Raw genomic sequence first — 24,352 nt, forward strand, 5'->3', positions numbered from 1 at the left:
CATGGTATTATTATCTTACAACTTCAGTCACTCTGTGTAAGGTGTATTCCTCCCTCCACTCTCAACTCTGTGCCATCAGCCACCTCACTGTATATTTTAAGAGTCTAGGACAAAAATACCAATGGATCTTATCCCAAGTGTTGATGCAAAGGTATTACAGAAGTCTCAGAGCACATTCTGCGAGTCATGGGCAGACTGAGTAAGTACAGATTCCACAACGTACTGAGGATTGCAATAAAAGGTGTGCACGATGAAACCACTTTGGCTTCCAACAACCTAAACAATTAAAACAATGGATGAGATAGTGGTGAATACCTGTAAGTGCCCAGCATTAAGAACACCACAGCTTTTCATGTAGAAACTACAGGCAACATCTCACTTCTATTTGAAAATATCAGTACAAGTTCCAGAAATCTAGCTAAATATCTTGTCTCAGACATCAGTCAGCAGCAGATGCTTAAGGAACAGACAATAAAACCCACCTAGTATACGGTATTCCTTTCATCTATATGCTAATACTTTAAGGACTCAGTTTATAAAGTTCTTAAACCTCTATTGGGCTTCTCTCCCATGAGCTTGGGCTTTGTGAACTGATCTGCATATGTCCAGCCTCTTCAACACTTTATCATTAACTCCATGGTTCCAATTTGGTTTTAATACTATGTTTGGCTTTTTCTTATAAATAGTTTTATTGTTGTTAGGAAAAAAATAATCTTACTAGCTCCTTCATTACTAGCTTAACTTTGCCTTGTAAAAAGGCAGTTAGAAGCACTTACCTTTGAAATACATTTGCCTTTTTTACAATGAACCTATTACAGACAAATCATGAAAACGACTTGCTTTCCACACCTATTCCTCCATCTTTATTATGATAATGCTGCCAGCTGGTTTCAATGATAAATAATATTCATGTGTGTGATAAATAACATGTCTGTGACATAAAATTACTTTTCCATTACAGAGTGATTTATAATCCTTTATTTCAGAAATGTTATTATCTCTGTTAAGAGCCACTATGTGAATACTCCCAGTAAGCAAAGTGAGAGAGGAACACCTACCCGAATAATGAATCTAATGGCTGCACACCCAGAAGTTGCCATCACTTTGGCGCTGTTGGGAACCAGGTTAAAAAGAGTAGGCACAATAGCTTCAGCCCCATGATCAAATTTGTTTCCCAAAACAGTTGAAAGGTGGCTAGTTAGGAAAAAGAAATAAAACTTGTTAACAAAAGCCAATTTCTCACTCTTAAAATAAGAAAGTTGACTGTACATTTTAAAGATTTATCTTTCAGAACAACAGAACTTAATTTCATGATTCCCAAGTCCTCTCCTCATCAGGAATGCAGGATTTGTGGGACATTTTTGCTACTTAGCAGACACATTAAAAGGGTGAACAGTAATAACTAAATAAATAAAATATATTTTACAACTAAAAAGAAATACCATGATTTGAAAGGCTAAAAATCTCATGTCCATATAAAATATCATAGTACTTCTGCTTTTTTAACACACTTTGAGAATACACAGATCTAAAAATCTTATGAAAATTATTGAGTTTTTTGCTTTTGAATGCAGGCAAACCTACTGAATTTATCATAATGAGCCAACCATTACATTTGACTCCCTTGTTTATTAAAGGTTATGGTTTCAATTTTGGCAAATTGTACAAACATATACAACACACAGTAATTTAACTGTCCAGTGGTGACAGAAAATGCTTTTTCCATGCAGACGCTATATACATATATATAAAGAATTCGCAGTCAGCAGCAAATGAAACATCAAAACATATCTAAGTTTTAGGCATCAAGAAAAATTCCAGGCTTTTAAGCATGGATAAGAACATTTCCACAGTACTTTTTAACACTACTCCTGACTTCACGTTAGGAAAGGTTAGCTTTATTTTCTCAAAGACTCAATCTCCCCGCCAAGGACAGTTGCACATTCCAACAGGTCTCCAAGGTAGCAATGGCGCTTTTACCCCTGTCATTGAATACAGTGAGTGCCCAAGATGATAAGGGTGAAGGTCTTATTTCTGTGAAGCCATGGCTTCTAAAATTACCATGAACGACACCACCTCACCAAAACATGCAATATTCAAACCACCATAGGGCAGCTCATTTTGCTACTACAAGTAGTCACAGTGAAGTCCTGTGCCAATCACCAAAGCATGAGTGCTCCTAAGACTAGCCTCTAGTATTATAGTGCAAGTTAACAGAAACTGCTGTAAGTACTGCTAAGTACACAGTGCAATGATGGGAACTTGCTCCACACATACAATCTGTTACAGGGTTATCAACGATGTATGTGCCCTAAGAGAGCAAATCCCTTTAAAATGTTTCTTTTTCTCTCTAGCTTCAGCTGCCAACTTGATTCTTTCTCATTCATAGTGTGCAGCAGCCCCACAGGATACTCTTTCCTGCAGCACTGCTAAGGCATCTTAAGTCAAATTAATCATTCAATGCAGCACCGTATGCAAGCGCACACAAGGAGTACTTACGCTACAGTAATGCAGGCTTCTCTAACCACCTGGGATCTCAGGTCCTTGGCCGACAGCTTAAAAGCACCATCCAACAAACGTAAATGCTGGAAAAATCCATCATACTGTGCAGCTCCAGCAACAAGCAACGACCGAACTTTCTTCAGCTAGAAAAATGTAAGGCATTTCATTTAGGACACCACCAATATGTACTGCGAAATAAAAAAGCAACAACTTCATTGCAAGCAAATGCTTTCAAAACTCAAACTCAAGCAACACATAGCAGTAACTCTGAAAAAATGTAAAAACATTCTACTACTTAAACTCTAGAGCTAAAAGGTCTCATATCCCAGTCTACAAATATACCAACACATAAACGCTGTTCAAATATCTGCTTCCGAACACTAAAGACGCCATAAACCTGATAAGAAATATAAATGCTACACACACACCCATTTTAATCCTGCAAGTGCAACTTATTAGAGCCACACTACAGAGGTACTACTGCTAGCAGTTCACCTGCAGAAAAGGCAGGTTTGCATAAAAACAAAAAGCCCAAGGAAGTTGTGGCTGCCCCATCCCTGGCATTGCTCAAGGCCAGGCTGGACAGGGCCTTGGGCAACAGTGCCCAGTGGGAGGTGTCCCTGTCCATGGCAGGGGGCTTGGAATTAGGATCTTAAGGTCTTTTCTAACCCTAACCTTTCTATGATTCTATAATGTCAGCTGAAACGTGTATGAAATGATGGCTTGTAGAAAAGCTTCCACTTAAATGCCAGCAAAAATGTATTTTGGCCTTTTTAAAATCCTCGCCCAAACTCATTTTGTATACAAGATGCAAGGTTTGAAAAGGAAAATTCCATCAATTATCTTCAATTACTCTTGCTTCAAGAAAATCAGTTCAAAACACCCAGCTGCCTCTCCTTTCTGAAATACACCCAGACCTGAAACTGCCCAAGTTTACCGCATTAGTTCGCTGATCCCAATCATGCTTGTCATCCGAGAGAATTTCCCTGATTTTGTTCAATGTTTCTTCAAGTTCTCGACTAGAATAGATCTGAAGCATTAAACAGAAAAATGAGAGACTGTCAATATCCAGCTAACCTGAAGGAAAGGAAGTTGAGAAGACTGAAAATACAATAGTAATTATGAGAATCTTGCCCCCAAAGTTCCAGAGAACTGCCTAAGAGGCATAAATAGGCTTTTAAAGAGCACTGAGCAGTGAATAGTCATTAAAAGCTGAAGAATCTACATTTTCCTCAAGAGTTCTCATAATGAAACTCAACCAACAGCTTTTAACCTGATGCAACTCTTCTGGGGCAGGGAGTTTCGCCTGCATTCCAAGAGTGCATGGCTCTGTGAGGCTCTAAGTGGGCTGGCCACTTAACACCAAAATAAAAACTCGTCTGAAAACATGTATTAAAACCTTCAACAGTTTCCATGTGTATTACTACTCCAAGCCTATTGTTTATTAAGTTATGCAGTCAGTATGTAAAGGTAAGGAGCAGCCTCCAGAGTTCTCAGCACATAATAACTCCAGCAAAACTGAAGCCTGACCCACCCAACCACGCATCAGTCACTATCTGGTAACAGAGGATTTAACACATTTATTGATAACTATACATGTACAACAGCGGATTTCTAAAGAAAAAAGTAAAAAAGTCAAGACGATTTGTTATTAACAAATTATCAGAAATAAACTGATTTCCCTTCTGTTCTCTTTTCTGCTTTTACTGTAGATGCAAAATTTAAAAATTTTACTATAGATGCAAAATTTTTACTGTAGATGCAAAATTTAAAAATTTTACTGTAGATGCAAAATTTTCTGCTTTTACTGTAGATGCAAAATTTTAAAATCACCCCAGACTGAGAACAAGTCAAAGTGGGTATGAAGCAAATGCTGATCAGAAGCTTGATCTGCCCAGAGTTTTTTCTAAAGCATACTTTCAGCTAAAGATTTCTAATATTTTGGATGAAAAATTGTTTATATAAATCCATTGGGCAAAACACAGTTGCCCATACACAGGCATCTGGGGCCATCTGAGACACAGCCAAGACATCCACATGGAGCTGGCCATGATTCAGGACTTCGAGGAAACTCATACCCTTTCAGAGTGTAAGCTTCAGTCCAGCATGACAAGTAAATAGCCATGCCTCGTGCGCCCACATGACTTATTTAGGTCCAAGACACAATATTTCTATATGCAAGAGCACAGACAATGCAGGGAAAGCAAGAGATTAGGATACGTTGTTTTGCGTGAATTCCTGAGAAGCTTTGCCACTGCTCTCTTGAACACATTGTTCTGAATGCATGTACACATCTTTTACTGTAATAAGATTTAGGAACATCTTTATTCTGTTCTAAACTTAAGATGAACACATATTTTCCACAAAGTACCTTATTTTCCTGGGCAACTTGAAATTACTACAAGAGTTATTCCAAATACAGCCTAGTTTTCCACTAGAAGCAAGAAGATGGACAGCAAGAAATCATTATTCCCAAGACCTGCCAGTCAGCAGATCTTACATTCTCATCCATGAAATAAGTGAGCTATTTTAGGGCCAGTTACACATTTCTCTCCTGCCTCCTCACCTCAACTAGAAGGAGGTTACTAAAGACAAGTGTGTCTTAAACTCCACCTCTCACAGTTTAGGGATGAGCTACCTTCTTAGGTCATCTAGCAGTCAGAAAAATCACATATGCTGGTCAACAACATACAGTTACCCCACTTTTGTTCTTGCAATGCTATAAACCAGCTGCAGTGACTAGAGAAGTCTGCTTGGGACTGCAAATACTATGGCACTGAACTACAAGCAGCACATTTTCTGCACTGGGGAATATGGCTTTGTTCAACATAATGGGGATATATAATATTAAGACCTCCATGATTTTGTCCTCTAAAGAATTCCAGATTTTGGAGAGGCAAAGAAACAAAGTTCTCACAGTGTAAAACAAAGATCTTGATGTGACAGGGATCATGGAGTTAAGAGTGTCCCTTCATAAAAGCAGAAAGCATTTCTGCCTGCAGAAGGAGATCTAGCAAACAACTACGCTATCATCTTAGGAAATAAAAATGGAACAAGAGTAAGTATCAAGAAGAAGGAGTCATACAGAATCCTTCTGGCGCTTGGGAGCTATGGCTGAGTGAGTTTTCGTTTGTCTTCCACACCTCTGCCACTCAAGAAAAACTTATTCAAACTAGGTCGAGGAAGATACAAGCAAGTTAAATGACTCAACCGTGTGAAAGTACCAAATATGTACAATTCCCACACTTCAAGAACAGAAATGAAAGTCTGATCTTCCAACTAAGAACTTGGAATCCAACAGGTTCATTAGTATTTAAATAAGGCACTACGTTCCTCGTTTTGAAGTGCTGCTACAGATGAGGACACGTATGCAAGATGCATGTCATTCCAATTCAGGCACATCTGAAAATACAATTCTTGCTTTGCAAATTATTTGCCTATACTATTATTACTTATTATGCCTTAAAATTGCAGTTCTAAATACTTCAAACATCATGGAAATATTTTTCTTATTAAAAATCAAACATAGAATTATTTGTAGTATCCCCTGGGTAAGATTAAGAAAAGCAATAATGTATTTTAGCTGAAACACAATGTGGTAATTAGTAGGACAGTAACAAAAAAAAAGGTGGGTTTTGTAACTAACTGGAGGTTCCCATAATAAAGAGCTTCCCATAGAGACTGTAAATGCAGAAGGAGTAGTAACACTTGCTTAAAAGACTGTAAAACTACAGAAGTTTTAAAGTAGGCTAACAAATAGCATATTTCTCCAAAGAAGCATGAGTATACACAGCCTCTTTATTTACCTGTACAGTAGGAACATCTGTAAATGCCTTAATAAAATCATCCTCATCCACAGCTCCAGCTCCTCCTTCTTTCGAGGAACCTAAATAAATGTAAAACACTGTTAAACAGTATGCAGGGTACACTGAGGTTTTCAAACTGACAGAAGCACCTTTCACAATACCTGTTTTCAAACATTTACTACAACTTAGAAAAACCCTGCACATTCACCATGTCTAAAATTGCAAGACCTTGAACTCTCATTTCACCATGAATAAGGAAGACATTAAACTGTCCCCTCAGATTAACAGTTCTGAGCAGTTTCCAATCTGACAAAGTTAATGGCTTCCTTTTATTATTTTTAGAACCACAGAATCAATCAGGTTGGAAAAGGGCTTCAAGCTCATCCAGTCCAACCGTTCCTCAGCACTGCCAAGGCCACCACTAACTCATGGCACTGAGGGCCTCATCTACATGATGTGTGAACACTTGCAGGGACGGTGACTGCAGCCCTGCCCTGGGCAGCCTGTTCCAATGCCTGAGCACCCTCTGGGGAAGGAATTGTTCCTCAGCTCCATCTAAACCTGCCCTGGTGCAGCTTGAGGCCGTTTCCTCTTGTCCCATCCCTTGTTCCTTGAGAGCAGAGACCAGCTCCCTCCTGGCTCCAACCTCCTGTCGGGCAGCTGTAGAGAGCGGTAAGATCCCCCCGAGCCTTCTCATCTCCAGACTAAACCACCCCAGGTCCCTCAGCTGTTCCTCATCATACTTGTGCTCCAGGCCCTGCACCAGCTCTGTTGCCTGGTTCCTATCTCCAAACGCCTACTTCCAAAAGAAGACAAATGGTCCCCATGCTTTCCTGCTTTTTCCTGGCTTGGGTGACACAGGCAGGAACCATTCTTACATCCCTTCCCTCTACCAAATTCCAGCTTCATTTCTCTTGCTTCCTATTGGAGTCAGAAAGAGACTGATGCCTCCTAAGAGGCTCCAAGGAGCCCGTGTCTTCCCTGCCTCCTGCCCACACTCACTGTTTGATTCCCCCTCTCCTCCCTTGGGTAATCAACAAGAAGGCTGTCACACTCAAACAGAAGCTCCTACACAAAAGCAGGCGAACTGTGGGTCCCAGTCTGCACAGTTCAACCCCACACTTATCCTCTAAGCTTTCCCACTGCTCCAGGTAAACCTGGGCTGTGTCTGCAGTCAAAACAGCTGCAGAAACACCTCCCTGTCCAGCTTCACGCTCAGCCCCTACCCATATTAAAGTCATGTCCTAGTTCTTGGTTTGCATCAAGAAGGCCTCATTAGGGTGCTGAAGGGATCCTGAAGCAAGAGTCAGTGCTGGTTAGGAGAGGACAGAAGAAAGTTCTGTTTCATCTGTGATGGCACTTTTCTTGTGTGCCACGGTTTTCTTGTGTGCCCTACATGATCCCTTTGCCTACTGCTCCCCAGCTCACCTGGGAGCAGGTAGTAAGAGTGAGGTGCATTTCTCAGTCTCAAAGTTCCAAGAACTTCAACAAAGCAAGCAAGGACGTGGTGAAGGGAATTTGTGTTGGAGAAGAACCTGAACTCCACTGATGAGCATTCTTCTTCTCAGAGCACTCATCCCCATGGGTGCTCCCCAGTGGGATTTCAGCATTGCATCACCTGCAGGAAGCTCCCCAGAACAGCCCAAACACACAACTAAAACTCTGTCCTACCAGAAGTGTTTTCTCTCCAAAAGCTTCCATGACACCTGTGCAACTAACAGGGCAGTTACTTCTGTGTGAGGGAAGTGATGGAACTATTATCACCTACCAGCAAAGATGTCCTAAATCCCAAGCAAAAAGATCAGGGAAGAACACTAACAGGTAACCTGCTGGCTTCACACTGGCATATGCTTGCCAAATTTCATTACAATCTTGTGTAGGAACTAAGGTAACCCTAAAAAGAAAATAAATAGAAAACAGTGTCTGGATTTCACTTTGGTTACCAAGAGAGATGTTTCTTTAAAGGAATGAACTCAAGTTTGCTTTCAAATCAAAGACTATCATCCTAAGACCCAGGCAGTGCTAGAAGTCAAGAACTCCAAGTACAAAGTGAAGCTTGGCACAATCCTTAAGTATCTTCAATTATCAAATCAGGCAGCTAATACAACAAGACAGGTTAACTGCATGGAGGTAACCAGACCAGTAGAACACTTCCTTCTCGAGAAGGGAAAAAAGATAACAACCTCTGACAGCAAATGTGCACTCAGGAACAAGGGTCTTGTCTCAATCCTTTCAGAGTGAGGCCAACAGGATAGATGGCAGAACGTCCTCCCTAACTCGCAGAGCACAGCTGAAATGGGGCATTAGGCAGAGAAGGCATGTATTCTACTAGATGAATAAGCATTTAAGGCAGAGGGGTCACCTAAACCAAAAAGCTAGGAATCCTTGAGAAATCAAACTCTTGACAGCTGCACTCTTAAAAACCATTTCACAGTTTACAGTCCCTGACATCCTATTTACAGTGGAGGGAATTGTGTCTGTTCTGTTTGCACACTTGGGCAGTCTGGAACATGAGAGTCCACTATTACTACAAATTTCCTGGCAAACTTCTTAGATCTCAACACCTCTCTGCACAGTAAGATCTCTCACATGCTTTTGTGGCTGCTTAGTGTAAAACCACTCAAGTGGTATCTAGCAAAATTTGGACATGATGCCTGCAGTAAGATACACGAACACCTAACAGATTTTGACAGCCTTAGCTCAAGGTTGCTGCAAAGAGATGCTCTACATAGAACATTTCTACATGTGTATCTCCAACACCATCTGCCATAAATGCCAATGGCAGCCAGAAGGGAAAGAAGGTGTAATAACCACCTATTTCTTCTCCATCCAGACAGTAGAGGGAACAAGTCCTTCCACAAGGTGAATGAGTATCTGACCAGCCAAGAAAACGAGGAGGGAAAGATGTGGTTTGTATCCAGAACACACCCTTTGCCACACAAACTTGTACAGCTCCTAAAGGGGAAGATGCCCAGGTCAGAACATAATTTTACAGACAGAAATCTTGAGAAGAAATCATTTGGCACAAGGGTACCATACTAAACTAGGTGGTACAAAGAGATGCCTGGATGTTCAACTCGTAACCTCATGTGTCCCTCCAAAAAACTCCAACATGCAGTACATACTCAGGGAAAGTAAATGGAAAAGAAAGCTTAAGTAGCCAAAAGGTTACCAGAAAACCTTGTTTTTAAAGGATAAAACAGTTCTCATATGGTCAAAGAACTTCTTTTTTAAAAATGTTTAAAATTATACACACAAGTTAATAAAGATTTCTGTTCTTACCAAAATAGTTTAGTCAAAGCTAACCCACTGTGTTAGTCACAACGTAGTAAACCTCTACGAAGCTCATACTATGTGTTTCTGTGCAAGCTGATGACATATGAAGACCAAAGTGATCCTGTAACATGAAAGGCAAAAAGCCCTCAAAGCTGCAAATAACAGTTGATACAGGTCCTGTATTATAATTATTCAGTTATATAAATACACAAAACACCACTGTTACAGCAGGAAAACTCTTCATTCCCATCCATTGCTTAACAATTTTCTGCAAGGGGATAAACTTACAGAAATCAAGTATTACAAACTGACACATACAGGCCATGCACATACAAACACAGAAAATGCTTGGATTTCAAGTATTCATAGTGCACTCCTGTACACTATGAAGATTAAAAGGAGATGAAGTTGCCTTTTCCAATAAGGTTTTTCTTTAGCCTGCTTCAAGGTATTACTTTGAAAAACAAAAACATAGCATTGACTACGTTTTCTAGCACCTTAGCATCACCCAATAATGCATCCTGAGGAATAAGAGTAGATCCTGCATCTAAGGATTTATTACTCTAAAGAGAGAAAGAGAAACAACAGACTCCTACTTAAATCCCATCTGACACAGCCCAGGCACGCAGCACTTCCCACCTTCCCCAGTTCAACAACTAGTTCACTTCTACAGACCACTTTTCTTTGAAAGTAATACCCTTATTGCCTCTTTGCCTGGTAATAATAAAAGGTTATGTGGTGGGGTTTTGGCAGTTCACAACTTTTCAGTTATCTCTAAAAGAACACCCACTGCTATTTCACTGATCTTTCTCCTCCTCAGCTGCATGATCCCATATACACACCAAAATCAAGTGTGAAGTGTCTTCTCTTTAAACTGAAGTCAAAAGTCAAAAGTACTGCAGGAGAAAGGATATTGTCCAACCTTTTCCTTTAGTTCCCACTCTCTTCATAGGTATGTTTACCAGTTCTGTTTGCAAAGTCATTTTTTCTGTAGAGAGTAACCAAGAAATGACAGAACTCAAGCTGCAGCTTCCCAGTTCAGGAGAAAGACTTTTACTACACTAACAAGACATATCAACAGTCACACACATGCAGATGCCTCCAGAAGAACTTCTCATGCTTCTGTCAGGCTTGACTTCCCTTCACAAAAGCAACAGCAGAGCTGTATGGAATTCCCATTTCAGACAGTACTGCCTACAGTCTCAAACCTGATGTATCTGACAGAGCACACACATTCTGAGGAGCTCTTTTGTTGCCTATTACATTCTCAGAACAAGCCATGATTACAAATTTCTTAGAGGTAGCCGTCTTGAGTGTTAATGCTTTACAGTGAATGCTGCATGGTCTTAACCTTACCCACAAAGCACATAATCCTTTGTCCAAGTACAGGCGAGTTCAGCTACTGCAATCCTAATGGCAAGAACACTGTAAGCAATTCTAGAAGGCTGTGACCCTGCTGCATTTAACATCTTTAAGTGCTCAGCAGATAACTAAAATCCGGAGCCTCATCAACCGGCTTCTTAAATGAATGCAATTCACATTACTCTACCTGTGGACACAGCTCACTGAACTTGCTGGGCCTCCCACAGCTGAGACCCAGAAGAGAAAAGCATCTGAAGAAGGAGAATAACCCACACAAGGCATTTATCTGCATTATCTGTTAGTTTTCATCCTAACCTTTACTTTTCTTGCCCTTCAAGCACTCTGGATAGACAGGATCACAAAGAGACCTGTAAGTCCAAGTTCCACCTCAGGAAGCTGGTGAGAGTCCACTGAACATAACAAACAGACCTGATATGGGAGTAAAATACCAGCTAAAGCAGCTCTGAGTTTTAGAGCGGGTTTGTGTCTGGGGTTTGTTGTTTGGTTGTTTTTTGCTGTTGTGTTGTTGGTTTGGTTTTAACTCAAGTTCAGTGACTCTGGGGATGGAGACTCCCTGCAGACTACTGAGAGAGACCACATCTTCGTAAGTTAAATTTAAGGATTTCTAACATGTTGTGAGGCTCCAGGAGTCTTTCTGAACGACTGAATGGTTTCCAGTCATAAGGCTTTCAGCTCAGTATTGTGAAGAGCTCAACGCCAAGAGGGTACTGTATGCAACCAAAGAAATCACGTAGACTTTTGCACTATCAGTTTTCTGACCCAGGAATTAATTCCTGTGGCAGAGCTCTTCCCCTCTAACTGAAACACTTGAAATCTTTCCATCGTATCACAACAACTTTTTATTGCTTCACTTCCTGCACCACCTTGATGTTCTCTCCCTGCAAAGCTGTACATCGTGGGATAACAAAACACCAGGACAATGCTGTATGGGAGAAGCAGGATGTCATGAAAGTCATACTGGACTGGTATTTTTGTTTCAAAACCAAGAAATGTTTAATCAAAGCTTGTTTAACTGTTTTATAAAGCATAAAAGCCCTGGTCTTAAAATGCTTGGTAGGTATTTGGTAGCATGTCTCTACTAGTCCAATTCTTCCTCCTATGGGTCTTTTGACAACAACTTCCCCCTTAAAAAAGGGGGATTTCAACCCTGCTACAGAAACTTGGGAGTAACACAAACTCTAAAACTTTGTTTCACTCTTTGTTTCGAACCCTTTTCTCAAAGGCACTTCCCTAAGATATTTGTAGCTGGTTTCTGATACAACATGCATCACAAACCAAATGTTAGTGAACTTTGAACAGGGTATTGCCACACAAGTGTCTTTTATCCCTCAGAAACAGAATTGCACACAGCAACAGTATCTTACTGAGCAACACATCTAGAGTAAAATGATGGGGATCAGCATTTTCTTCTGAAACAAACCCCACCACCGTCACCTACATCTCAACTAATTCCAAAGCTTCACTTCTCATATCTCAGAGACTGAAGGAGAAGAGGCAGATCATTCTGGATTTAAGAAGTACTGTTACCCTTTTGACTTTGTGGAATAACAAACACTGAGCTGTACATGAGGAACTGTCAGCAGCTTCAGCTCCACGCAGGGTAAGTGGGTAGGATAAGCTCAAGCACTTGCTCAGCTTTTTGTACAACAGATTAACTGGCAGCCCCTGCTCACTCCCACTGACCGTCCTCAATCTAGCACTAGTACATCTCGATAGTGAATTACAGTGGGGAGTGGCTAAGATGAGAATAAAATGAACTGGCCAAGAAATTTCAACAAACAAGCTTCCTGCTCCTATTCCCTGTGTAATTGTGCTGGCTTAACTTTTAGTTTCATTTACTGACTTTGCTCTACAAGTTAAGAAACAGATCATGCTGCTAAGTGCCACAGCTCTGCCAACAAACATTACAGAAAAACCAAACCATGAGAAGGGTTAGTGATCCTAGCTCTGACAACTTTCCATCCACTGAATTCCATCTGCCTTGGGTCCATTTTCAGAGGAAAACAATGACTGCATCTGTAAACAGATAATCTGCAATCCCCAAAGACCAATCTGTTGTTATAAACTTGTCTGTATGCCCCTTTGTGCAAGCACACACCTTGCACACAAAACACAGGAAACCACTGGGAGGTTACCTGATGGGATTGCTCACCACATCTGCCTGATGGCAGTTATTACATGCACACAGGGGCGAGAGGAGGGGTGAGAGGGACAGCAGAAGGAACATGTACTGGGCTCTTCAGCCACTGCAGTTCACAATATATTAGCTCAAGCCACAACGCTTTTGACTGAAGCTGAACTGCCTTTGACAAACACACTGGGCAGACAGTTAGGATCAGCAAGCCTACTCAGTTGGTCCAACACAAGGTACAAGATTTTTTTGAAGCAAGTTTCAGAAATAGAGTATATTTTTAAGTCAGCAGATGTAACACTAAACCCAAACAAGCCTTTTATTTTTTTTTGGCAGAACCATCACTGACAAAGCCTTCGTGTTATTCTAAGCCAGCTTAGAAGCAATTCAAGTTATAACCAAGTGACCTGCAGAGTAGAAAAGCCTTTGCTAGAGAGCCCACTTTAAGAAAACTGACAGATGAACTCTGTCATGTCAGCCCCAGTGACTGACATTCATTCTGCTCCTCCACCACCAAAGTCTTTGTCCCTGAGGCGCTCAAAGCCATTCAAGCTGAAACAGCTGAAAACCTGAACAAAATAGCAGAATACCTTCAAATGCCTTTCTAATACCTTCTGTTCCTCACTTTATCTGCCTACACTGGAAACGTGGCAGACAGGGTTAGAGATTCCCTAGAGATCCCACCTGTATATCACACCCACTTCATTAAAACATTCCCCCTCCATGCCAGAGATGCTGCACATGAACAGAAGATTCTGCTCTGCAAGTGAGTGTGCTGTCTGCGAGCAGAGCTCTTCACACAATTACTCATTGCAGGAAAGAACAGGAGCAGGGAGGGACAAGAAGAGATAAGGCATGAGCTAAGCTGACAAGGAAGAAGGTGGTGTGGGGTGTTCAACCTCTAGGATAGCACATCTCAATAGTCCTTGAGGTGTGCCACATTAGTCAGGGCCAAATACAGGACTTGTGTACCAAGATGAAGCATAAAATAATTCTTACACGGACTGAAGTTTTCCAGTTACTTGATATCTACCTAATAGGAGATATTTTTAGTATCTTTTCAACAAACATCAAATTTTAGGGAGTTTTTTTTTAGCTTTAAGAATGAAGACCATTCTAAAATTGAGGGTTATTTCAAATAATGCCACCATCAAACCTTGACCTGGCACATTGAGGACCAGATCCTTGGAATACTTTACGAAGGCAACGTCACCATTTTTATGTTGGGAATAAAAAAAAAAAAAAGAAAGCTTTTTGCATCATTGTTTTTTGATAGGAAAACAACCCCAACTTTTTGAAGAGCAGTTCTCCTGATATTTAAATGAACAACATCCCCTTTGCTGGTTTGTTACTGGCTGACTCATCCTAAAGCAACACAGGTTGTTTTGGAAAGTGGAGCCATGTTACTGGTGTTGAACAGTAAACAAGTTTAATAAGGCAAGTACACTATGGATTTTAAAAGGGCAATGAACTGTGGGTAAAAACACAAGATGTGGTATCTTGCTACTGAAAACAGCAGCAAAAAGTAGAAAGCACATCTTTTTCCAAATTACAACGCTAAGAATAGCGTTCCAGCCTTACAGAGGTTCTCATAAAACATACAACAGAAAGTTAATACAGACTTGTGTCATGATTGTAGCCAGAGATCCATGAAGTCTCAAGATAAGCAGAACAGGATGCCCTAGCTGGACTCTTCAAAGACCATCATTCTCTTGAGGAATAAAGTTCCCTAAACCCAGCATTTCGTCCTGCAATGACAGCGTGCTTCTAGACACTCATCCTGTGCACATACATGTCTCTAGTAGCCATATTTCTGACTACTGTAGGACAGGACAGTGGATTATATAGACAACTTGTCTGACCTAGTATCACTGCTCATATGAGTAACATATGGGAAACTCCTCAATTCTGGAAGAGTCTATAACTTGACTGAATATAAAATATATTTGTTATCTACCCTAATGGTCTTTAATATGCTAGGAGATGCAGGATTTGTAAATACTGTAGAAAGGTAATGTTCTCTTAGTGCATTTACCATTTCTATCTGCCCGCAAGCTTGTTACTAGACAGAACTAGTTTAAGCACTGAAGGTTAAACACAGGAAAAAAAACAGATGGAAGCAAACACTGAAAGATAAAAATAATGAGGAGCAGAATTAAAATGAAGACAAATACTAGCTGCTAAAAATGAAAACAGTGGTAAGGCCTTGCTGATCAATGGTGACATATGGAAAATGCTAAAAAGATGGAGGGCCAACTCAAGGAAAACTTGATGGGAAAAAAACACCAAAGAAGTAATCCTAGGAAGTATACAGTACATGTAACAAAAGAAATCTGTGCAAAAGCAGATAAACAGATCTGTAAAAGTTTCTTCTCAGTATACAGCAAGAGAAAAAAGCAGAGGTAGTTGTGAACAACTGAAGACTGGAAGGCAAACTTCCACTTTCCAGCCATTTGGTGAAGAATACAAAGCATAACATCTTTCCTACAAAGTATTAAGGCAAAAACTCCCATGGTCAAGCACCTGAGCAGCCTGCAGAACCACACACACAAACATGCAAAGAACAATTTCATCAACATTACACAGGCCAAATTCTGACTAGAGACATACTGACAGAACACAAAAAGAAGGGAAACGGATAACACAGGTGAACACTCCTCAGGAATTTCCAGACTTGAAAGGAGATGGTACAAAGCAAGCAGTGACCAAAGGGCTCTGCTCACATTTTGTCCTTTTTCCATGTATTTTTTTCATTTTAATTTTTTTGAAGATCGGCAATATAGGAAAGGAAGGAAAACCAATGTAATAGTTTGGGGGAGTTAATGACCTTTACTACTGAATTTTTAGATTAACTGCGAAATCAGTTGAATGATTATTCTGTTCTTATTTCCCTTTTGCTGCTTTCCTATCTCCATGTTTTTACTGCAGAGCATGTAAAGTCAAAATCTCCACGTAAAAATAATTTTACAGTAAAAATCATCTATATTTAATAAAATATTATTAAAACAGGCACATACTGAAAGAAACAGAAATCCTGAGCATTCAGTTCTACTACTACATGTAGCAGGTCTTTGATGCAAAACCCATCATGCTTCAGGTTAAAGGAGATGGTATTATTATTAGTAGTAGTAGTTCTTTGTGTAATAATAAAGAATACTAAGAGTCAATTTCAAGAGACCCTCTCCTTTAGGAAGTCTTTTAGGTGGTACTTCCTGATTCACACCGCTATCAATTTGGAGTTATACTATGGCAGTGTTGATCCCACCCTATGGGAATCTTTTCAATTCATTACGAATTCTCAAGATCACATTAGAAGAACAATAAACTGTCAGAACATTAGGTACATCTTAGTAACATGAAAATGCTCAAGGCACCTCATTCGGCATGTGCACCTCCTTTCAAATTTAGCTTTGCAGTTCACATAACGGAATGTTACATGAATAAAACCATGCCAACAAATCACTCCTATTAGAGAAACCCTTTACTGAATCACCTGTTCATAAAAAAGCCACCTGAAGCCTGGTACATTTAAACTTAATCATGTATTTTTCTGAATTAGTACATGAACCACCCAGAAAGCTGTCAGTTCTTTAGCAGTGAACCCTTGCTTTTGTTAGGTTACCCCCGCCCTAAAAAACTGCAGATTTCCATGTTCAAAGACTGTAATTAGTAAGCAGCAGCAGCAGCATCCTGTTTCAAGTCCACCATGGAAAAAAAACAACCCAGAAACACCTGGCACAGGTTTTGACACCCCCCTTTTTTATCTTTCATAACCAATTTCACAACAGGTTAAGGGATAATGAGAACATCCAGGTGTAACATGCACCTCTGCTGAGGTGTATGACTGATGGCTAGTCCCTTCCAGCCACGTGTAGCAGTGCAGACCCACAGCAGAAATCTCATCTACCCAGACAGAATCTCACAGTATACCTGTATATACAGCAAGTGAGGTGAGGACTCTATCAGAGATATCCTTATATTCATTTCACCAGCACAACTGCTATCTCCAGATGCATTTATAACATGAGAGGCCTTTATAAGCTAAATGTACATTCCCACAGACATGCACACACCTTTATGTAAGAATAATCGTGTAAAACAAAGTCCCTTACTGTTCTCAGCCCTGCAAAAATACTGCAGTCATGAATTAAACATCACCTTCCAAAGTTCTCTGGGTTGCCCCTGCTCTGGCAAGGTTTCTGGGAACACCGATTACAATCTGAATAGCTTTACATTACCTCCAACCTTAGGCCCACCAGCTGATCCCGGCTTCCGTGCACTATTCGAAGGATTTCCTGGCTTTTTAAGTGCTGGAACCTTGAAGGCTGAAGCAGCTGATGATGGCCTATTTCCATCCACTGACTCTTCATCATCAAAGCTTTTGTCTAGAAAAGGATACATGAAATAAAAATACAGCTATTAGAATGGATGCATACTTATTTCCTAATCAACTGTTTTGCTTCACATTTCACAGACATTCACAAAATGCGTAAATAAAACCAAATATTTATCACTCTGTCCTGCATCTCTGACCTAGGAGCAAAATGACAATGAGAAATAAACATCATTTTCTACATCTTCAGTTCTTATAATATAAGGTTATAATACTATTTTACCTCCATAATTAACCAGTGTAAACCTGAGAATAAAAATGAATCCTACACATTCATGCCCACAAAGGGAAAATGTCCTTGCACAGATGGAGTATTTTTGCCTATTTCTGAGTATTTTCCCAAAAGAAAAGCCCTTAAAATCATTTTCATCATTCCATCCTACCATAGACAAATGCTTCTCCCTTTTCTCCTCTCACTCATGCATGTTCTGCCACACACCCTCCCACAATGTCTCTAACCAGCACTCCCTGTCTCCTTCCTTCCACCCTGATTTTTCAACTCACAATCACAGATCCTCTTGCAGATCAGCCGCCTCATTCCTCCGACAGCTCTTCGATCCCTCGCCCTAGGACAGACCCAGCACCTCACATGGCCGCACGCAGCCAATTCTCAATGCTGACCATAGGTTCCATCAGCAGCTGCCCGTGAGCAGCCTGGATCCAGCACCGAGCGTGGTGCCGGCATCTTGCTCTGCTCCCCGCACCGGGAGCTGCGCAGCCAATGGGCTGCGGGGTGACATCATCTGCTGGGGCCACCACCACCGGAGAAGGTGGAAAATATCCATCCAAATACATTCATTCCCACACACCATATCTGCCACTATCCCAGCCCTTCATTAAAGACACCAGGCAGGCAGACAATACTCTGGGGTTTGCACTCCTCTTGCCTTGGAATTCCGGGTGTATGCATTTTTAATCAAGAAGGAAATTCACCTCTAGTGATGAAATAAAACAGTCTCAACACAAAAAATTTCGGCTTAAAAATAAAGGAACACCAAAACCACCACAAAAATACCCAACACTGGAAGGTGAACGCTTCCCAACACACTTGGAAGAAGAAGGATTTACCTGTGTAGCACAGAAAACCACATCTGCCTATGGTTCCTATGGCAAATAAATGGGCGAGGCTGCATGACCATAATGAAGGACCACTTGAGATTGTCACTTGCTCTACACCCTGCCCACTTCTAAAAAAACAGTATTAATTACAAAGCTTTACCATCCCTGCAATGGTAACTATTTACCCTGTGCTTATTCCGAAACCGCTCCCACTGAAATGTCAGCTATATTTAACAACAGCCGCCCTCAGGAAGGCAGCTTGCATCAAAAGGGTAAAGCAAGGTGCTGTCCAACAGCATCTGCAGCACCAAACGACACAACATCCTGCGTCTGACATGCCCAAGAGCCCTGCTGCTGCAGTTAGGACGTTTCCCCAGCATCTGTGCAAGGCTGCGTGCTGCACTAACAAACCTGCGCGCCCCGAGATGCGCCGCACCACCCCAAGAAACACCTGGGAGTATACTGACAATTTCCACTAACGTTATCCCTTTTTCCTCTACAAACAGCCATTTTTATGATAATACTGCTGAGAAAAAACGCATATTGTGGCTGTATAAACTCTGGGAACCGGGGAAGAGGCACAAGCCATCCCCCTCACCGTGTGTGTTGCCATGGGAACCAGGCTGAGGCAGAGCCGCTGAATCCAAGGCTCCAGCCCACAGCATCCCACGTAGAGCCAGGGAAAACCACTCACACCAGGGCCAGATGAGCTGCAGTGAACTAAACACGGTAACAGGTGCATAAATAGCCGTGGTTAACAGCTAGGTAGGGTACCTGCAACATCATGGGTCACTGTAAAACAGCACTATGAAACACCTTATAGGTTTTTAAACAGCATGAGCAGATCAATACTGACACATGAATATGCTGTCATGGAAGGTGATTAAAGCACGCTTTTCAAATAAAAATCGGTTTGTTGCTACACTTTGAAAGTCTGATAAGGAAACAGGCAGGTCTGCCACATCCAAACGCACCACGGCGCAGTGCTGATGGGCAAATACTGCCCAAGAAGCCTCTGAAAATTAAAGTTATTGCAGCACAATCTTAAAAATAGTAAGGGAGCATCTGCTCGTTTATGCAAAACCTCCTTATGGACTAAAACTTCACCAGCCCCAAACACCAGCATGCTTTGGGAGCCAAAAGCTCTGATAAATCCATTTTACCGTTATCAAGCTACTCCTTACAAAGGAGTACTGAAGATGGAGACCTGCAGAAGTTACTACTCAACCTCTACATCCACAAGTAGAACATCAGCAAAATGCAAAAGTCCCAAGTTGTGGAAAATTATACACGCTGTGGAAATTATAGGATCATGTACTGGACAATAGCCTTGGTAACACTGCCACATTACACTGCCTAGTGAATAGAATCATAGAATAGCAGAGTAGTTTGGGTTGGAAAGAATCTTATCATCCAGTTCTAACCCCTTGCCATGGGCAAGGACACCCCACCTGAGGCCATGTCGCCCCAAGACTCTGTCCAACCTGGCCTTGAACACTGCCAGGGATGGAGCATTTACCACTTCTCTGGGCAACCTGTTCCAGGGCCTCACCAACCTCACGGTAAAGTCTTCCTTCTTTACATGCAGCCTGAACTTCCCTTGGTTTAGTTTAAACCCATCACCCCTATTATTTTTCATACATTTAAAACATTGTTAACACTAGATTAAAAACATACACTATGAAATAGTTTCATACAGGTTCTTAGTCTGCATAAAATCTACTTTTAAAATACATTTTTTCTGTTTTTAAATCCCTGTTTTTGAGAAACATAAAACTGACCTTAACCACTGATACACTGATGTCCACAACTAGACCACATAAATTATGTTAAAACACATTAAAATTATAGCACACTACCATAAATGTGTAAAGTTAATGAGTGAAAAGGACCTGTATTGATTCAATGAAGGCTCAACTGATCACACAGCTGAGTTTCTTTTGTTGAGTAGTTGTTGGGTTTGTTGGGGTCTTGTTTAATAAACATGAGCAGGAAAATTTTGCACTGTCCTTTCCAGAAACCAGATGTTTTCCCCATCCTTTTGGGCCTTTACAATTTTATTTCCCTAGGCTTTAGCCACAATATAACTGGAACTTCTCACAGCATGGGTATGATGCTGCTGCCCTGTCAGTATCCAGTTGTGACTGCAACTGGTTTCATGCAATTTACAGGAGACGCAAAAGCCTAAATATGATGGATATTTCACACCAAACTTATCTGAAGGATGCAAACACTGCTTCATTCTAGAATGGCTAGGTAATTTTCATCCTAGGTCATTTTAAAGGCTATACACACACAGAGCATCCCATTTACATATGCAAATACACCTGACAGCTGGGAAAGTATCATCCCAACAGCACTGCAGAACAAAGTCCCAAGGGAAAAAAAAAGGAATACAAAACTGCATGAATTGCTAGCAATGCACAGAACATCTTGAATGAAAACCACAATTAATGAAAGACACAACCTCAGTGAAGTCTCGCAGGACTATTCTTGCACTCAATATTGCCTTTTTAAATCACAGCGGGTCAGAAGAGCTTTGGAGGTAAGCACAGCCCACAGAAAAGAGCTTGGAATCTCCTATTGCCAAAAGCTCCTCAAGAGACATGATGGGCTGCAAATGTTCTCACTCTGGTACAAGTTCTTTTCCAGATGAACAACTTCAAAGCAGAACAGAGGGGAAAACATATTCAAGAGAAGGTTATTCTACTCAGAAACACATGATTCCATTTCCAAGTATTAGAAGTTTTCATTTCTAATAGGGAAAAGATATCTGTACCGCAGTGCAGTGTTCTGGGGGGTGCCCTGCAGCAACTGAATTGGTGTCAGTGAACTGCTGAGCATTGCTACAGAGCATTCCAGTGAAGCCAAAGGCATGTTCTTAGTAAAACACTCCCCATAACCACCTGTGGGACACATCAGACCCTGGTGCTTGCCACACTTTCAAAACTTGGGGTTTACCAAAGTTATTCTAAGATTAAATCCATGCACACCTAATCAGTTAGAAACACAAACCAAATCCCAAACCATCCCAGAAGTCTAAATAATGAAATTCTTAAGGAACAAACTACGCAACTTGAACCAAAATAACCACAAGGTACGCAACATCTTTGTGCCTTGTAGCATTACTGTGGGGGCCAGATTTACAAATGTGTAGTATCTGGTTTGTAAAGTATTCAGAGAGATCAAAGGACAAGCATTTACAATCACACTTGACACCAGAAGAACATTCTAGTACCCCAATGCTAAAAACTTCTAAACAACCTATTTAATATGATTTGGCCATAGAACAACCAGGGTAACTAGAGATGTACCCAGAGAAAAAGGAGAACCTAAAACTCTTCATATCTGAAGAAAATAATATTTAATTTTTAAAGAAAGTTAAACACATTTATTGCTTCTGCAACTCAAGACTTTACCTTAGTTGGTCTTAAGAGTCATAGATCAATGTGACATTTAATATCTAACAGTTGGCAAGTCACAGTCAATAATAGAAGAAAGAAATATCCTATCCCCTACGCGGCTGTAGGAACATAAGATCTCTATTCTATTTGTGCCAATCAGAAGTTAGCTGATGCTAAAGCAGATCCCCAAATAACCACAGCAGGGAAAAAGAGCCAGATCCCTGCAAGTAACACAGGACTAAATCTGGCCATCAGGGCAAATCTCAATACTGCATCCGAACTGACATCCTACACATCTAATGCTACTAGGGCTGCAAGTACCAGCTTGCAGTAGATTGACAACAGTCAAACCAGAGAACATAGTATCTTTTATAAAACTGCTTTTAAACTTTGACTTTGGTTAAAGTGGAAACTGTTTGTGATGACACGACTGCAAACTGTGACCAAGCAAAACAAGAACAAGCAGATGAACTCCTCACATCTTCTGAGCTAGTCCTGCATCCTGCACCCACCAAGACAGTGACTGCCCATCTCTCTTCAGTGATTTACAAACACAGACTGCATCAATCACTTGGAACATCAGGGACTGGATCACTAGCTCAGTTCCACATGAACTGGTACAGCCTATGACAACGCTGTCAAGCATGAAAATGAAGCCACAAGCACTACAAATGCATCAGGTTAGTTGATCCTTCCAATCCATACCTCAAGCCAATGCACCACATTATTTAGTGAGCACTTCATCCCTTACACTCACCAGTTCCATACAGCATGAATCTGTTTATCCTAATGCAAAGGACAGGGCTTATTTGCCTGAGCACAGTCACCTAAAACCAGTACAGACACTGGGTTTAGGTTTTGGGTATCCTATCTGGTCCCAACTGACAGTCCAGAAGGGCACAGATCTCTGGTGGGTTTCATGTCACACTTGGCTGCTCTGTGTGGCTTGTGTGGATGCTGCAGCACATCTTGAGTGGCCCTACAAGCCTAAGCCTGGGCAGCTGAATCACACCCAAGTGCTTTAGATCCACTGGAAAAGCTGTAACTGCTGGGCATTCTCCCTGAGCCATGGGATATAGAGGGATCTTAGACCATAAGGACACAAATTCCCATTCAAAACCAAAAATTTGCTTCCCACAATGATGAGGCAATGTCCTTCAGAAGGTGACAGTGTAGTGACAAGAACATAAGGCCACTTGCTGATGGGTTTAACATCACTTCATGGTACCTCCTCTGCTTCTCTTTGCATTCCTGAAGGAGAGACCTGTATCTAGCATTCAGGGCTAGCAAGAGGTTCTCATGTTCTGTGCAACTCATTCAGATGCTCATCAGCTAAATCTCAAACTCTCAGACAAGAAACAAAAGTCTCCAAAAAACCTCCAATGTACTAAAGCCAACTGTGAAGTTAAACGTATTCCTTCGTGTGCCAGCTTTTTGGGCAGTTCCAGTGGACTAAGGCCTTTAAAAAAAAGAACTGAAGAGGCAGCCAGCACAGGGAGAAGCAGTCAGTAACAGCAATAAGGCAGGGGAAGCTCAGGTTAGATATAAGGAAGAAGTCATTTACTGTGAGAGCACTGCTGGAACAGGCTGCCCAGAGCAGTGGTGAATGCTCTGTTCCTGGCAGTGTTTAAGGCCTGGTTGGGAGACACTGTCTAGGGTGAGGGGGGTTGGAGTGAGATGATCTTGAAGTCCTTTCCAACCCTAACCATTCTATGAGTCTATTTATTAGTTAAATGTATGCTAACGATACAATCTCCAATTCTGATCAAGTTCTCCCAACCTTTTACCAACCAAAATGAAGTACAGCTCTCCCACATCCCATCGACCAGCTGCAGCACAGACTCAAGCCAGAGGTGCCTCTTCTTTTCCTACCTCACATATTCAGAAGTGGAGCTAAATAAATTATGGCAAATTACCTTTAATCTACTCTCAAAGCTGAAAGTTCACTGCAAGTGACAAAACCTGTGGTTTTAAGAGGACAGACTCTCCACCAACCAGGCTTTTACGAGAAGCTAAAAAACTCACATCAGATCTGGAAAATCTGAAGCATCTGGTACATAGCTGGACAGCTTTAATAGCTGTCATTTCTCCTCCTCTTTTGTGAGACCATCCAATCCCAAAATAATACCTACTGACTGCTTCCCTCAGTGTTTCCAAACTGTTTGCAAAAATCAACATCACAAAGAGGAAAACAATCTATACAGACAAGCTGCCGACCTTTAAGTCCAATAGCAAACCTCATATTGTGTAAGCTGATGGACCAAAGGACCTTATCAGGTCAACACACAAAGCAGTCTGAAATGATAAAAGGGTGTTTCGTTGAATATAAACCTACTCATGTTAATTGTTCAGGTGACCATAGAACACAGTGGAGCTCTTGACTTGGTGAAAGCAAATA

General features: G+C 41.1%; 1 protein-coding gene across 50 annotated transcripts in view; it reads right to left on the minus strand.

Annotated features, from left to right (window-relative positions):
• CLASP2 (cytoplasmic linker associated protein 2) overlaps nt 1–24,352 on the minus strand; it is a 124,776-nt gene that overhangs the window by 59,421 nt on the left and 41,003 nt on the right. For 41 of the 50 annotated variants that reach the window (XM_062621472.1, XM_062621524.1, XM_062621506.1 and 38 more), the window contains 5 exons: nt 17,337–17,483; nt 6,309–6,388; nt 3,440–3,532; nt 2,500–2,645; nt 1,059–1,194 (listed from right to left, as the gene is read on the minus strand). In XM_062621472.1, the coding sequence (XP_062477456.1) occupies nt 1,059–1,194; nt 2,500–2,645; nt 3,440–3,532; nt 6,309–6,388; nt 17,337–17,483 (602 nt within the window). Of the gene's footprint in view, nt 1–1,058; nt 1,195–2,499; nt 2,646–3,439; nt 3,533–6,308; nt 6,389–17,336; nt 17,484–17,995; nt 18,199–24,352 lie in introns of those variants that run through there. The other 9 variants (XM_062621797.1, XM_062621836.1, XM_062621779.1 and 6 more) reach the window with 3 other exon arrangements.

This window comes from Pezoporus occidentalis, unplaced genomic scaffold (assembly GCF_034315485.1).
Source record: "Pezoporus occidentalis ecotype Australia unplaced genomic scaffold, CSIRO_AGI_Poc_V1 ctg107, whole genome shotgun sequence".
Taxonomy (NCBI): domain Eukaryota; kingdom Metazoa; phylum Chordata; class Aves; order Psittaciformes; family Psittacidae; genus Pezoporus; species Pezoporus occidentalis.